Here is a 17,250-nt window from a genome sequence, read left to right on the forward strand (position 1 = left end):
CCTCCGGCCCGCGGGCCCCGAGGTGCGCCTGGGAGGCTCGAGCGCTCGTCAGGAAAGCAGCCAGGCGACGGGCGCGGGGCGGGCTGCTTTGCATTATGTGCGGCTCGGCCCTGGCTTTTTTTCCTGCTGCATTTGTCTGCGTGCAAAACTGCCGGCAAGGTCCTGCCTCCTTTCTCCGGGCAGCCTGGGTGTTTTCACTTGTTCTTGGACTGGGCCAAAGTGGTAAGTTGTTTTATTTTGTTTTATTTTCTTGGCGCAAAGTCTTGGGATGGCACGCAGGGCTTCCTGGCCAAAGCACCCCGGCCAGGTAAGTGGCAGATGTCAGTCACAGTCTGCCCTGAGAGCTTCGAAAGGGCGGGTGTGTGGCGGTGTCTTCTCTTGCAGAAGGCCTTAGAGACACGAGGTGGCAAGGATTTCTGCCCTGGATTATTATAGTTGGAGACCCTGGGCGTTGCTCCTGGGTGCCGGGAAGCAGTAACTGAGTGGAGGTTTTGAAGGGAGGTTGCCGTATTTACACCATCACTTTAGAGGTTCTGGTACATCCTTGGGGCATCTTCCACACAGAATGTCTTCCTGTCTTTCTAGGATGAAGGTCCAGCAGCCAAAAAGCTGCATTTGACTCAAGCCTGTGGATATAGCAATTGTAAATAGGAATCTTGTACTTTTATTGCCCCAAGAAAGAAAAGAGCAGCAACACACAAGTTTCTTCTCTCATGGGGTTCAGTGTGAATGAATTAAATACTCTTGAGGAATATTCATGTGTTAACTCGCCATCCATTCAGCTTTTTCTTTAAAAAAAAATAAAAAACAAAACAAACAAACAAAAAGACACTTTCCTACTTATTCTCTCACTGAGTTCAACGTCAGAGACTGAGAAGCAGAAAGAATCTTGGTCCAGGATTGATAGCCTTCTTGCCAACCAAACCTCTTAGGTCTGCGCTACCTCTTTATAAACTCAGTTATCCTCATCTGTGAAATGGTATAATAATACCTGTGCTCCCTAAGTCACACAGGAAAGTTCAAACAGTGTATGAGAGCCAGGCGTGGTAGTGCACGCCTGTAATGCCAGCACTTGGGAGGCTGAGGCAGGAGGATCGCTGTGAGTTCGAGACCAGCCTGGGCTACATAGTGAGTTCCAGGTCAGTCTCAACTACATGGTGAGACCCTGCCTCAAAAAAACCAAACCAAACAAATCAAATAGTGTATGAGAAGGGACTGAGTGACTTCTGATTTATGTCATCACAAGGAAATGTAAGGTGGTAGCACTGTATTGTTAGCAGACCATAAAACAAGTGCACTAACAATCATCAATTTAGGATGAGTTACTGTTGGTTTTCCATGTAAGTCTAACATTTATTTTTGCAAGTGCAGTGACTATTAATATATTTTTAAAAAGAGTTTTTACTTTTCTCTGGTCTATAAGAGTTTGAATCTAACTTTGCTGACTGAAGGAGAGCTTAATCAATGACTGTAATTGTTTTGTACACAAAAATTAACTTACTTCTATGCTTTGAGCTGATGGGCCACATTTCTTCCAAAGCTAATTAAAACAGTCGAGTCATAACTTTATAAATAAAGACTTACAATGGAAACATCCAGATAACTTCATTTAGTTGCTGCATGTATAATTATTTAATGTCATTCAGGGAGATTTACCCACTTGTCTGAAATGGGGGCACTTAAAGTAAGTGTTTTGTCTTGTGGTTGTATTTTGGCTTACATGTTTATTTCAAAATAAGTGAAACTTAATGCAGAGGAAAAAATAACATTCATTATCAATTATCTCTTAAATGGAACATGTATTTGTGGCAGCAAAATTTCCACCAAGCATAATTCCATCCTGTTTCAATAAGTAATAAGTGCTTTTCTAGATTTAGTAAACATATATGTTTAAATACTCCTAAAATGACCAAATCTTAGATCAACAAACTATATTTTGTTCCTGATACAAATGAAAAAAATCCCACTTGCCTCTAGAATTTGCTAATAAAAGTAATATTTAAAAATTTGCTGTGCTTGTAAAGATTCAAAAAGTTATTTTGTATTAGCACTGTATTTCTCTCCAGTGACTATGACTGCTTTTAAGCAAACATTATGAATGGACCCCCTTGCACCTGTAGACCTGAAAAAGGAATGCTTATCTGAAATCAGAACAGCCCATCCTTTTCCCACTGTCTTTCAGTATACACAGCTTCCTGATGTATACTGATTTGCATGGCAGTTAAAAACATGCAAAAAATTTAAATTATAGCCAGTACAACTCAGAAAATTAGAGATCAGAGTAAACTGTTGTACTTTTGTGATATAGCTACAAATCTCAAATTATATGTCTTTACAGTACAAATTAGATGCTCAAATCAGAATAGAAATTTAGGTATCAATTACAAAGGAAATCTTGTTCCCATGCTCAGTGCGTAGTTTACACCAAGAAAATGTTGAGGGAAATAAAACCATCCAAAAGAGACCATAGCTGCACAAGGACAACATAATTTGGATTTAATTTTTGAAGTAGAATTTATAGATCTTAAATACATAGTACACTTTTAGAAATGAATGTATAGTGGATGGGAGGTGTTAGGAATAAAATCTGAAAATTTCTGATATAGAAAAAATTATTGCAGTTTTTTAACTTTCCCTGGTAGAGCTTACCAGCAATTAGAGACAATTGATGTTAATAACAACAACATTATAAAATGTTTAATGAGCAACTAGAAAACACAAGGAGTACCTCTTGGTGAATATTTAAAGAGTTAATGCAGCAATGCTATTATTTGCACATTTGCTAATTTTAAAAACTCAAACACACTTTTGTTGCATATTTATGTAGCATTGCCCAGCTTCATTATCAACTCAAAACCAACTTCTTTAATCCAACTCCCACCCCAGCCAATTCATCCTCTTCTCCCAAATAAATTATTTTGAGCAAATCTCACATGTCATCTTTTTTTTTTCTTCATTGAGTTTATTGGTACATCTTAGGTATACAGTACAGTTACATTCATTGTTGGGATCTTATACCTTTACATGACAGGTCTTGGTTCTCCTTTTTTTCCAGTCTCCCTGCTCTCCCTTCACCCTCACATGCCGTCTTTATGCAAAGATATTTCAGTAAATTTAAACACTATTGGAAGAGAAACACATTGTCATTAATCATAAAACATTAATTTTTTTATAAAATTTAGGCCTTCAAGAACATTGACAAACTTTAAAGGGAAGAACTAAAGAAAGAGGGCACAAGAAAATATATGAAAACACCATTTCAACCATTTATTTTTCCATGGTTCTATTATTATTCTATTCATAAATATTTTTCTTCAAAAGTATGCATATGTAATCACTTTTTTGGTATGCATATATATGAAAGGGAAGAAACACCATGAATAAATCTACCTCCCCAGACAAATGTTAATTGCATTATTCCAGTGGAATCATAAATGGTTGACTATGTTAAGGTTTCAGTTTTAAGGATTTTCTTCCCATCAGCTTTTTTCTCTCTCATGAATGATCTAGAGCAGTGTTCACATAAACTGCAGTGTCTTTCCTGTCCTATTTCTCATTCTTTTGCTGTAAGTCCTTGAAAAAATTATCCACACTTGACTTTTCCCAGTTTTGTTCCTTGCTTTGCTTTGAGTCTGTTGCAGCTTTCCAAATCTTCTGCCCAGTTCCACTCAGATCAGGTGACTTTTCCATTGTCATACCTGATGGCCAGTTCTAAGGTCTTTATGTTGTTCAATCTATTATTGGTCAGTTGGTTGACCATGGACCTTACCCTCCTTGAAAACACTTCTTCCTTTAGCTTCTTGGTCCTACAATCTCTTGGTATGATGTCCTTCTCCATCTCTCATGTTGGCTCTTCTCCCAAAATCCAAACAGTGCAGTGGCCTAGGATGTGACTAGCCGAATTTCTCTTGTTGATGTACATACACTGAGTCCTCAAATGGACTGATCCAGTCTTGTGTTTTAAATACCATTTCTATGGTGGCAACTCTCAGGTGTATTAACTCCAGTCCTGACCTCTTTTCTGATTACCAGAGGATTCAGCAGTCTACCTATCAACATCTCCAATGTTCCTGAGTGCAAAATTCACAGTGATGTGGTTAAAATCAGTCTCCCGATCCCAATTTTCTCCTGAAGTTGTTCTTTTCATACTCTTTATCAGCTCTGTAAATGGTAAGTCAGTCTCCCAGTGGGTTAAGCTAACACAGTAGTGCATCCTTGATCCCTCTTTTCCTCCCACATTTCAGTTTGTTCACCACCTCCACTGCCACAACTCTGATTCATGCCACCACTTTTTGCCCAAACTCTTGAAAGCTTACTTTAGGGCTTCCCTACTCCACAATGCAGCCAGACCTACCTTTTACTAATGCACATCAAGTCTTGTCATTCCTATACTTGGGATGATCCATAGCTTTTCATCTGCCTCTGTTGAAGGCCGAGGTATCCCATAGACGTTAAGAACCTACATGCGCCGCCCATCTTCTGCTGATTGACCTCATCTTCTCGCCTTCCTTTCATCTTTCATTCTGTTGTAGTAATACTAGTCAACGCTACACCATGCGTTGGATGTACCAAGCATGACCCTACTCTGATCTTTTTTTTTTTTTTTTTTTTTTTTTTTTTTGAGACAGTGTCTCACTATGTAGTTGAGACTGACCTGGAACTCACTATGTAGCCTAGGCTGGTCTCGAACTCACAGCAATCCTCCTGCCTCAGCTTCCCAAGTGCTGGGATTACAGGCATGCGCCACCACACCTGGCTCCCTACCTCTGATCTTGAATGTGTTGTTCCTTATCCATGGAATGCTCTTCCCTGAGATATATTGCTTACTCCTAAACCTCGCTTCTTTCCAGTGCTTATTCAAATATCACCTTATCAGAGAGGGCTTCTCTGTCTTCCCTGTCAGGTCTATCTAGCCATTTGCTCTGCATCTTTGTTTTATAGCCCTTACCATCCCTGGTTTATTTGTTCTCCTCCCCTCCTCCCAACCGTAAAGCTAGAATACAGCTTGAGAGCGAAGGTACTTTGTTCCCTTTTGCAGAAAAATTCCAACCATGTAAAAAGCACCCAATACAGGCTTGTTGAAAAATCTTAAGAGCAAATCAGTAAATTTATTCTGTAATGAATCTTAGATTGGTTCCCTTGTTCATTCCAAGACAGGGCTTCATTTACTTTTTCTCTTTTACACAAATGGATGAATTTAAGAATCAAGTTCTGCTGTATTTTAATAGAAAAAAAATTCCAGAAAAAAATGATATTTTTGATTTAGTATAAACATAGGATATTTCCATAATAATGCCAATTTGGTTGTGATTAATTTTTGTATATTTAGATTTAATAAAAGCTGAACCACTCCTACAACCTCTGTTTTTTGTAATAATTCAAGAAATATAAGATATTTTCAGATCTTAGAACCATATATGGAATTCTGAAAATTAGGACTTTCCAGGTGTAAAAAGTTGTCAGAATAATTTTACCAATCAATCTTTCTTAAAAATACATGTTTCTGTTTTGTAGATATTTTACTCATGAACATATATGCCTACTGATTTTGACAAGATTATAAACTGTAAACAAATCCGTTACCATTTTAATAAGCCAAGAGAAGTCAAGAAATACAGCTCAGAAAAGAAGAAAACAATTTTAAATTAAGATCAAGTGCAGGCAATTCACAAAATAAATATGATAATTAGTTTTTGTTCAAATTGAATTTTTTATACCTGAGAAATATTGTGGTATAAAAACACTATATTGTTTCGCTAGATTTCTTGTACTTCTTTAAAAAAAAAAAAAAAAAAAAAACTTCTTTGTAGTTTTTGAGGTAATCTGGTCTTTATTCTTAACAGCCTTTTTGGCTTCCATTGCTTAAATTTGATATATTCAGGTGTAAATAGTTTGGTAGTAAATTCCTCAGATTGTTGTCAAATTCCTCCCCCCACACACACACACCAGGCCATTTTATGGACCACTTGAGTAGATGTCAGGGCAGACTGTTCTGACCAAAGTTTCTTTAAACTTTAATAGGGCCTGACCCTATATAGATACCATCAAGTTTTCTTGAAAAGCAGTAAAACTACCAGCCTTTAATGCAGTCATTGTAATGATTATACTTATGTATACATAGTATCCTTCTTAAAAGTGACCACTCATATAGCATCTTCAAACACTGACCTGCTGTACTTTTTGTTGGTTTGACAAATCCCATAAGTAAGTAACTCATATAAGATCTGTTACTTGCTGCCTGCCTCACAAGCACAAGGTCCCAAGTAGGATCCCCAGTACCCCCCCCAAAAAATTCTGTTACTTATGTTACTTGACTCTTACTTTGCCAAGGTGAAAGAAAAAAAAGATCTCTTTGCATGTTCTTTGAATAAGCTGACAACCTTATATCCAATTTCCAATGTATTTGCTCAATCCTTTCTGTCCTCAAAACCCTAGTACCTGTTGCAGCCAGGGTATACACATTTATTTCATCATCAGAGGCCCTTTGTTTATTCTTCAATCCCATATGAAGTATGTCCTATAAATTATATCTTGATTGTAACAAAATAGCCGTAGGAAAAAAATAACATTTTATGCTTGCCCATAATGAATTGTATTAAATTGAATGGTTAAATACTGAGCTTTAAAATTAAGTGATCTAAATGTTAATCTTTAAAAATATAACTTTTCCAGTTATATCCTAAAGATACCATATAGGTATGGCTTTTATGTATGGTGGAAAGAAGGTGCAATGCTCATGTAATTTAACAAACATTTAGGGAGTTCTCATTCTGTGCCGTGCATTTGTCTAAATGACTTCAGGTATTGACTTAATGTTTACAATAGCAAGAGAAGTGGAATTACAATTGTTGCTTTAGAAGTGAGGAACCTAAAGCACAGAGAAGATAAACACTTTTCCCAGTGACATTCCATTAATAAGTAGGAGAGATGGGATTTGAATTCATGTTTGTCACCCCATAATTTCTTCAAGAAATTTCCAGAATTCAGTGTCACTGTAGATGATTGAGTATCTTGCTACAGTGGTGCCACGTGGTGATCCCTCAGGCCCACCCTGTAATGTAGGTAATGCTGGGATCCTTGTTATCGTGCAGAGTGACCTTCAAGGAAAGTATTCAGATTCATAAATCATGGCTATGGTGAAAGCAGCCCTCCCATGGGAGCCCCCGGACACCCTCAACTCGCCTCAGTGCACCTCATTATGGAAGAGTTCGTATCTGAGTGACAAAAAGAATGCCAATGTGTGGCTGTATGCGGAACAACTCCAAAACTCTGCCTTCCTGTTACACAGTGGATTCCCAATATGTCAGATTTGTATGACTTGTGATTGTGAGAAGAAATACAAGGCAGAAGAAACTGACCACCCAAGCTAAGTGGCTGATCAAAAGAGTTCACAGGGACAAATTCATGATATGGTTAGACCACTGATCAACACAGGGCTGTATCCTAACTGCTTGGAGCCCATCTGCTAGAGCCTGAAGTCCTATATTGTTTAACATGTTTGTATTATTTTTACCCTAATACTTTTACTAAATTAGGCATTCCCTTGGATTTAAGTATTTTCAGTGATTAGCCACACCTAGGCAGTGATATGAAACTAAGACATCAAAGGCTATAAGTGCTGGGGACACAGCAGAGAGCAAAGTCCTGCTCCCAAGGCTTGCGTTCTAATCAAGGATGACACGTAAGTGTACACATATATGCATATGAGAGTGTGGAGTGGCAGGGTAGAAAGAATTCAAAAGAAAGCCATGTACTGAATTGACCTGAGGAAAGGCCATGCAATATGTACAACGGTCAGAGTAGACTATTCTAATAAGATGACATTCAACACCTATAACTTGTTTGTTTCTATGGCCCACTTAAGGCATTTTGTAATCTTTCCTGGAGTTCAACTTTTCCTGGAAAAAGAGAGCAGAGAGGAAATAAATGCTAGCATTTTCAAGGTGATAACTACAACAAGTAAGAGGGGAGCACTAGATATGATGATTCCCAGAAAATGGGGATTCTTTCCATGTTTCTTAACATCAAGATTTGTCCACAATGATTTCTCAAATCTGTCCTCTCTAACAATACAGTGTCAGTACGTAAAATCTGACTCATTGTTCATTATGTGGGCATCGAAAGCCATCATTTGAAAGCTTTGTCCTCACTTTATCTCTATGCAGAATCTGTTCTGACTCCTCATTGTCCTCAGGCCCTCCCTCCGAGAGCACTGTGTGCCTGACCTCCTGTGCCTTGTCTAGGTTGCCTGTGGAAGTCACTGAGGAAAGACATTGTGCTCTATTTGTGTGTCTCCAGTGTCCCGCACACAATAGGTTGTAGTAAATCACTTGGAGTAAATGAGTTTATGATTTATGTGAAGACAGTAGTGAGCAGTTTAAAACTGGGCGGCCAAGCAAAAGAGCCCCACTCAGCATGAATCCTTACAAGAGTTTGAACTTAAAGAAATAATGTTCTCTTTTTAAAATGGGTTACGCCGTTAAGAAAACAAATCACTTATTTCTTCTTTCTCAGTCCACTCCAAAAAGTAATCTCTCGACCATCAAGGCAAATCTTTAGCAAAGATAAAAAACTGAGACTTCATATTTTTGCATATTATCTTTTAAGATTTGTTTTGTTTTTAATGCTTCCGTAACAAATATTTTCATTGTTGGTAAATAATCCTGATCATGTATCTTCAGTATTATTTTAAGAATTGATTTCTATTTAGATTATACAAACTGGAATTTTAACCAAATACCAAAAAAGTAACAAAAGACAAACTATTCAAATCCATTTAATCATTATACATTCAGATTTTCTTCAAGCTCCTAAAGTTATAATATATTGTGATGAAATTTTAAAATAACAATAGTTAAAATTTATAGATAATTTTTATATACCAGGTAGCCTACTAGACACACGAATTGAAAATATAATATACCCTTTACTAGGAATTACTACCCTTTTGAGTTATGTGCTGTTATTATGATTTTACAGATAAGCAACTAATTAGAAACACTGAATAACTTCTCCAAGATTTCTTAATTATTAAGTAATGGAGATCTGAACTCACACTTGTGTGGGCTGGAGTCAGTATTCTTAGTCATGATGATAGATTGCCTTCTAGTGAAAGGAGTTCCTATCCTGGCCTTGGAAGGCCCAACTCGTGCCCTCCTCTGGTGATGTCCCTAACCAGGTGCAAAGGAATCCATGGGGTATCTTCATTTAGACTCTGTCAGCCCCTTCTAGGTCATCTCCAGAACTCTGTGCCCACCAGCTCCAAGCTACTTTCTGGGCCTCTCTTCTATAGGTAAATCCAGCCACCCATGTCCCAGACGCTAGGCAAAGGTGGCCAAGGGCAGCCAATGCAGAGGAAGTAAGTAGAATTTGGACATATGGACTAGAGTATCCATCCAAGTAAAGGTTACTTGCAGCACAGAGTAAGTCCAGAGGTGGGAGAGGAGAAAAGCAGATCAGAGTTTGAAGGGCAAATGGTTCACATATTGTCAAGTTCTCAGCCAGAAATCTAAAGTGTTGGAAACTTGAAATTCAGGCATAGCATTCTAGGACATTATAAATGTATGTTTATCAAAGAAGGAAGGTAGAATTTACTTAATAATTTCTTAGTCTAGTTTGTAACTGTTAAATATTTTGTCTTGTTATGCCCACTCCTATTTTTATTCTTGCCTTTGGCCCTGATAAAGTTAGGACAGATTCTTCTCCTAGTTTAAATATTAATGGAGGGGTAGAGGAGACAAACAATGAAAGCTCCAGGTACTATTTCATAAGAAGAACTGCCTCAAATCAAGGCCATCTTTCTACTTTCACAGTCAGTAAATTGGTATAATTTATATACCAAAGAAAACTATAATAAAAGTCAAAATTGGCCGGGGATTTGGCTCAGTGGTTCCACCACCTGCCTCACAAGGAAAAGGGTCCAGTGTTCAATCCCCGGTACCAAAAAAGAAAAAGTCAGAATGGCTTATATTGGGATTTTAATGTTTAATTAAAACAATCCCACCTTTCAACAAAGTGCAGGATCATTTTTAATAAAAAATTATAATGTTAAATAGATGCATCAAAATTGTCTTCTCTGTGTTATTCTGAAATGCCTCCAACAAAAATTAATTTAGGAAATAAAATTAAAATAATTAAAACTACAATGTTAAATTATGGTGATCTTATCAGATATATATTCTTAAGATGATTTTTAAAGATGCTTTTATTTTGAGAGCTACTTTTCAAAGTACTAAAAGTTCATATTTTCAAACAGTATATAAGGATGCAAAAAGTAGTCTTTATGGTGACCTAAGGAATGAGTTATGTATCGTTATTATAGTGGCTGTAGACATATGTTACCTTTATTTTCAAGGTGTCTTGTTTTATCTTCTTTTAACTGACAAAAACTGTTATTTTGTCAAAGACAGGATCTGTTGCCATTCTAGATAAGTACTGGTGCAGTTTGCTTATTGTAGGGAAATGCCAAAAACACAGTCAGTCCCTAGATAGTCCAAAGTAAGAAATAAGAGTAGCTGTCAAGGGCCAATTCTAGCCAAAGCTGTTGGAAGGGACTGAGTTTGGAAGTGAGGAAAAGGCTGGCAGCAAAGACAGAAGTATGGGTCACTGGAAATATTTTAGTTCTGAAGAATCGTGCTAACTATGTCTTATTAGGTATGTGGGATGTGCACTGGATTTTGGCCAGGAATGTTATGATGTTTTGCATAGCTTTGAACTTAACTTCCTTGGATATGCCAGTGCTAAATGAAGCTGCAGTTGAGAGTACTGCCTCACATGTACATGTGGTTCCAAGGTCCTTTCCTTGGAACTGAAGCACAGATACTTTCCCCAGTTTCAGGCATGGATCCTGATTTCAGTGAGGGGTATACATATAGTATAATCCTTCAATAACTATCATAGAAACTGAATAGGGTCTGCGTGGAAAGCTTTATTTTATCTTCAAGGATTACTCCACTATGCAATAAAGAAGCTTTAGAATATTTGGAGGTCAAAGAAAATAATTTTAAAAATTCAAAATTTCTTCACAAGGACCGGGTTGGCAAAATGTACCTTAAGGAGTGCCAAACTAAGATGTCTTCTCTAATTGCCTGCTGGAGGAAAAAAGTCCAGGCTGGTTGTGCCCAGTCATGTAAGGTATTCATTGACTGCAGCAGAACAAAGAATGCAAGAAAGTTACTTGTAGCCAGGAATTGCTGCAGAACTGGCTGTTCTGGTTGGAAACAAAGAGATCATTGTAGTGAAGTATATTGTTGGCAGAAAAATGACCATGACGAAGCTTGTCTTAGTACAAGACACACTTCCCAAGGTATTGCTCCATTGTCTTTTTGTGCATTTGGTTTGGATTTTCATGGTGAATTAAACACAACTGTATCATAATTTGCGAAAGAGAACCTTTAAGAAATGATAGAGCCCAAGTGCCAACAAGATTCATCTGGAAGGGTGTAACATTGAAACAAACAAAACATTGAAAAAGGAAGTCACGGTCTCAGGCATCCTGACTTTTGGTTGAAAGGTCCCTTTTTGATGAGCATTTCAATTACAAACAGAATGAGAGCCTTAAGGTGAAGGACAGTGTCTGAATGCACAGTGTCGGACCTCTGATTTGGTAATAGAAATATAATAATTAAATGTTGTTAGTACCAGGCCTTAGTTTGGAGTGTGCCTTGTGAAGAATCCAAGACCACCTGATGCATTGTGACATCTGATGGGTCTAGGATGGTGTGGGAGAAGGAGAGGGGTGCTGGCATCGTCTGTGCTTTGTTGAAGGCAGCCTGGTCCAGCCACAGAGTGAGGTTTATACTCCTCAAGTGCACATGACATTGGTATACATTACCAGCACTGACCCTTGTCTACTTGAATGCCAGCATAACAATTTGAGGCTAGATCATCTGGTGACAGACTGACTTAGTGGGGTAGAGGCTGATGTATCGATCAATGACTGAAAAATCAGACATCGAGGCTTTGGGGAGAAATTTTACCTCTCAGAGATGTGTTTATTTTAATGCCACAAAAAAGACAACTCCTGCTTCTGACTGAACTCCCTGGCAGTGTAGAAATACGTTGTCAGTTAGAATTATCACTGGATGTCATGCTCTATTTCATGGATAAATTTTTAAATACTACCCAGATAGCACGGTATTTTTTTTTCCTAGAGTAGAAAAGCATAATTCCTTTGGATTCATTATTTTCTAGTGGTTGGCATGCAGGTATGTTTGGTCCTTTGTCCAGACTAGACACTTGTAGGCCTATTTTAACTATGGAACATTCAGCCACAGAATATACCAGATTTAGCTAAGACTTCAAGTGCTGTAAAGCTGCCTTGATGGCAAAAAACCTACTAAGTGGTCCATCCATCTGTGGCTCTTCATTAAGGGGCTTTCTTGACAAGCAAGAAACTTCCCTGGAGAATCTCAAGAAATATTGAATTACCTCATCTTTTGGATGAGCACTTCACCACAATGGTGCCACTGTTACACATGACTTTCCTGGGGAGAATTTAACTTCCTAGGAACTCTACTATCAGTAATGTAAGCTCATTTTTTGAAAAATTTTTGAGGATGCTGTGCACAAAGGACCCAGGACAGTAACCTTCTTCATCCAAAATATCATAAGAGATAACAGTATAAACAATGGGATGCTGGCAAGAAATTTTATATATATATACATATATATATATATATATATTCCAACAGCATACTTATACCATAAATCATATATACCAACAGCATATTTACTAAAAGGCCTTTTATCCATTTCTTTTCTAAATCACTAGCATTCAAATTGGAAATATGATAGAGTTTGGGGAGCTTCCAGGTTGTGGTAGAGAAATCAATGACCATAGGCAACTATGCTGCATGTGAGGGCACAGAAGCCTAGAGCCACCAAGTCTGGGGTTTACTTTCCCTTCATTTGGGAATAGAGCAGAGTCTTTCAGGCCAGAAGGAATAGATATACTGAGCCATCTTTGCATGGGTCAGTGGATCTGCAATGCAACATGTTCTGGACAAGGTGGAGAGATGTCCTCAGCCTCAGTCTTGGTGAAGGAATTGTCCTTATGTTGTCCTTTCAAACATTATTTGGCTGTGTAGCATTTAGCTTGGAGTTGAAAGTGAAAGGAGCTGTTAAGTGCTGGAAAACATGGCAGATCTAAGGTCTAAGAGGAAGCTTAGTTGGGACTATAAGGGTTCCAGAGTTGAAGATTAGACCTGGGGTGTTGGATATGGGGGAGCAGTTTCACATCTTTGAACATGTTGCTGCTATTTGGACAGTTATCACTGATCCGGCTGAATGTGCCAGATCCCAGTAGCATGCAAACAATGCGCTGTGATTTCTAGCAGACAGTATGTATTTGAGAACCAGATAGAGCAGAGCCCCAATCCTGTAATACAGGAACCCAGGAAATTCTCCAAGGAACTTTCTCTGACCCTCCCTGTCTCCCCTTGAGGTGACAGGATCCTGTAATCTGACACCACAGCACTCCACCTGCTCCTTCTCCTGGCACACTTCTCAAGGTTCTGCCTTACATCCGGTTTTTCCTGTAACTTCCTGAGCTTCATACAGACAAGTGTCACATCCCTAAGATTCTCTACGATGACATGACGTAAAAGCCGGTGTGAAAGGATATCAAAATTTCATAGATAGAAAAATACCATCCAAATCATTACAACTCCAATATTCCTTAGGAATGATGTTTTCCACTTCCTGATCCCAAATAATGTTATTCTTATCACTAAATTTTTATCCATCTTTCTTCTAATCAAGCATCTTTTCATAATACCAGCAGAGCTTCCCCTGAGAAGATGGTTACCTAAAGTACATGTGAAAGGTATTTTAATTAATTAAAATTTAATTAATTAAATTAAATTAATAAATTATATGATCACTCAATTTCTGACTCTTGAAAATCTTTTTAATATAGGTGTGTACATTTTCCTATCTTGGAAAGTAAATCATTTAAATTTTTTCTGACAGGTGAGGAAAAACCTCACAGTTATCTGAACAGATTTGGGAAGTCACATGGTTGTCAGTTAATTGCTAAGTCAGAAAGTACTGCCAGATCATTTACTCAGTGAATGTGGCATTGGGATAGCTGCTTTGGGACAGAGAAAATGACTTCCTATGGCCGGGAGGAATGCCCTTTGAGGAAGTGTGCGCACAGTTTTCAGACAGTGGGTGGGCTGGGTTTTGGCCACTGGTGCCATCAGGCTTTGGACTTCTTAATCAGACAGGGTAGAGGGTGAGGATGTTCTGATACAAGCAGAACCTAAAAGACTTTTGTAAATATTAATGCTTTTTTTTTTAGTTTTTCCTCTTCTTTCACAAAGTGTAGCCCTGATTGATAGAAGGTTCCAGCAACCACAGTTTTACAATACACACGGTGCACCTTTCCAGATACACTATGTTCCCAGCGATTGTCACAAAAAAGCACCGTAAAGCAGAATCCAGGCAGCATATGTTGTACTCTAATGACATACATAATTATTTGTTTCCCTTTTAGCCATTAGTAAAAACTGTTAAATGCCTGTGTGTGAAGACAGAAAGAAAAAAAGTATGTGTTAATTTATCAAATGTGTAGAGTAGGGACCTCAAAGAAACAAAATTTAGAGACAACCTGCAGAAAAAAATCAAATTTTTTCCCTTTCTCTCTCTCTCTCCCTCCCTCCCTCCCCCCACCCTCTCTCTCAGTGCACAAATAGGAGAGAGCAGCCAGATGTAAGAGCAGTACCCAGACGAAGCTCCTTCAAGGCACGTATCCTCAGTTCCTGAGTTCACTCAGAGAAAGGGACACAGCTGGGAGAAAGTTACACAGATGACACAGAAATAAACACATGGTGTCAGAGAGGAAGTGGGACGGTGTGCACGTTTCCGCACAGGCCATCTTGGTCAGTGCAGCACGGACACGGTCATTCATCCTTTCATCCAACAAATCCATTCTGATAGTTCTCTCAGCCCCGAGGATATGGCAGGGAACAGAACAGGCAAAAAAGTTTGCTGTGTGGAGCTCTTATTCTAATAGCAACAGACAAAGAAATACAATGCACAGCACACTAGAAAGTGCTGTGTCTAGCATCTTCTACAGAGAAAACAAGCTCACACGGGGAGTGAGGTGTTCTAGAGGAGGAGGGGTTAGTAAAGGTACCCCTGAGAAGCTGACATCCGAGCCAAGTCCTTAGGCCTCAGGGAGGGAAATATGAACAGGATGGCCTCTTGCTGAATTTGTCATTTTAAGGGAGGAGACTGACACTTAAATATAGGGTGTAATCTGGTAGATTCTGTGGTCTCCACTGAGATCTAAAGTAATCATTCAATAGATATTTTTTTCCCAAATGACAATGGCAAGCACTGATCAAGGTGCACAAAAGTTGTGGAATAAAAGGACCAAAGTTCTTGTGCTAATGAGGCTCATATCTGGGAGGAGTGGTGATAAGATAAATAACAGATATAGGATGATAAGTGATTATCTACAGTGTTAGCAAGTGGTAAGTGCAATGGGGAAAGTAGAGCAGAGCTGGAGGATGTCGAGTTGTCACTGTAAGTAGATTAGATAGGGTTAGGCTCATTAAGAGAGGTGGTGTTTGAATAAGGACCCAAAGGCAGTGAGGGAGTTATGTTTGGTGTTACTTGGAGGAAGCGTAGAGAGAAAAGGTGATACCAGGCACCTAGGAGAATCAAAAGAGTGGAAATGACAGATGTTGGGGCCTGGACACTGGAAAGAGTGGTTTAGATCGAAAGAAAGGAGATGGTGGTCAGGGAGGGTGCTTTGTGAAAATCAGATTGTAGAGAGATTGAAGTTATGAGTAGTTACAAGTTCTAAACCTGTGACTGTGGAAAACAACGGGTAAATCGAGACAGTGAATAAAATACTCGGAAGAGAGGAGAGTAAGGAACTGAGTCATATAAGTACAACAAAGATGATGTGTGCATATACTGAAAGGCCAGGAATTTAAAGAAGCATAGTGTTGGGGAGAGCAATACTAGAGGAGCAGTCACAGTTTCGTAGAGATCAGACAGGATGACAGTGGGGTCAGCAAATGTCAGCAATACCTGCCACCTTTCAGAGTACTGGATGACAGAGCTCAGGCTACGCTTGTCCAAGATGGGCAAGAGGGTTTGGGAGTGAGGGAGGGACAATGCCCTGCTAGTGGCAATGAGGGAAGGCACATGTCTATCTCCTAGCTGAGGTACGAGAGTTATGGGCAAGGCACCATCACTACTCAGGAGGTCAGCGTGGAAAGAGAAGCGGGAGGAGAGAAAGAGGGGGAGGGAGAGAGAGGGGAAGGCTCAGGGGCACAGGAGATGGAGTGGAAAGAAGAGGGGTTGTGCAGAGACTTACGGGGTTAGAATATGTGAGGAAGATGAGGGCAAACCCAGAAGTGTGGGGCATCTTGTAGGGACTGATGAGAACAACATTAGGTGAGATCAGATTTCAGGAACTCAGGGCAGATAGTGTGAGATACTGTGTATGGTGAGGGGAAGGAAAAGTTTTGACCCTGCCTCCTGATTCCGAAGTAAGAAAGTGAAGAGGCCCGAGGAAGATGGATATAGTGACAGCATGACAGGAACCCTACTTCTTCCCTCCCAAGAAGGAAGGGGCTTTCTTTGTAGTCTTGGGCTCCTCTTGACTCAAGTGATGAAAGTAGTTGTCTCAGTAGGGAGTTGCCTCCGCTCCTGAAGTTATACCTGATGGTGATATAAACCACCAGGGCTTTATCACTGAAGGGGTCTAGGGATCACTCAGAAATTTGCCCTTGATAATTATATTCATAATATGTGAATTATACACGTATGAATACACAAATAACTAATAATATATACAAATAATAAATAAAACGATTAACATTCATAGAGATAACTATGCAGAATACGAGGATTACAATTCAGATTCTATAAGGATTTGAAAGCAAAGAGATCAAACACTCCTGAAGGGAGGGGCAGAGACATCGTTTAAGTGACATTGGTACCTAGGCTTGCACAGCAACAGATGGCCACACATAGGATGGCTCTGCAGGCCGAGAGGAATAACGGCCATGAAGAGGCATTAGAGGAAAATGAAAGCAAGAACCACAGTCACAAATAGATTTTTAAGAACTTGATTCTATGAATATTTGAGCCCCTCCAAAGTACATATATTCAAATCTAATCCTCAGTATGATAATATTAAGAGGTGGAGGCTTTGAGAGGTGGTTAGGACACAAAGGCAGAGTCCTTGTGAGTGGGATTAGTGTTCATACAGGAGAGGCCCAGAGGAGC

General features: G+C 39.0%; 1 protein-coding gene across 4 annotated transcripts in view; it reads left to right on the forward strand.

Annotated features, from left to right (window-relative positions):
- The window catches only part of Itgb8 (integrin subunit beta 8), an 84,839-nt gene that overhangs the window by 1,510 nt on the left and 66,079 nt on the right, over positions 1 to 17,250 (forward strand). For 2 of the 4 annotated variants that reach the window (XM_010641092.3, XM_033757139.1), the window contains exon 1: positions 7 to 222. The exons of the other annotated variants lie outside the window; for them this stretch is intronic. In XM_010641092.3, the coding sequence (XP_010639394.1) occupies positions 96 to 222 (127 nt within the window). In that variant the 5' untranslated portion in view covers positions 7 to 95. Of the gene's footprint in view, positions 1 to 6; positions 223 to 17,250 lie in introns of those variants that run through there. 4 annotated transcript variants of the gene reach the window in all.

This window comes from Fukomys damarensis, unplaced genomic scaffold, assembly GCF_012274545.1.
Source record: "Fukomys damarensis isolate Sample0158 unplaced genomic scaffold, DMR_v1.0_HiC HiC_scaffold_4, whole genome shotgun sequence".
Classification (NCBI taxonomy): Eukaryota; Metazoa; Chordata; class Mammalia; order Rodentia; family Bathyergidae; genus Fukomys; species Fukomys damarensis.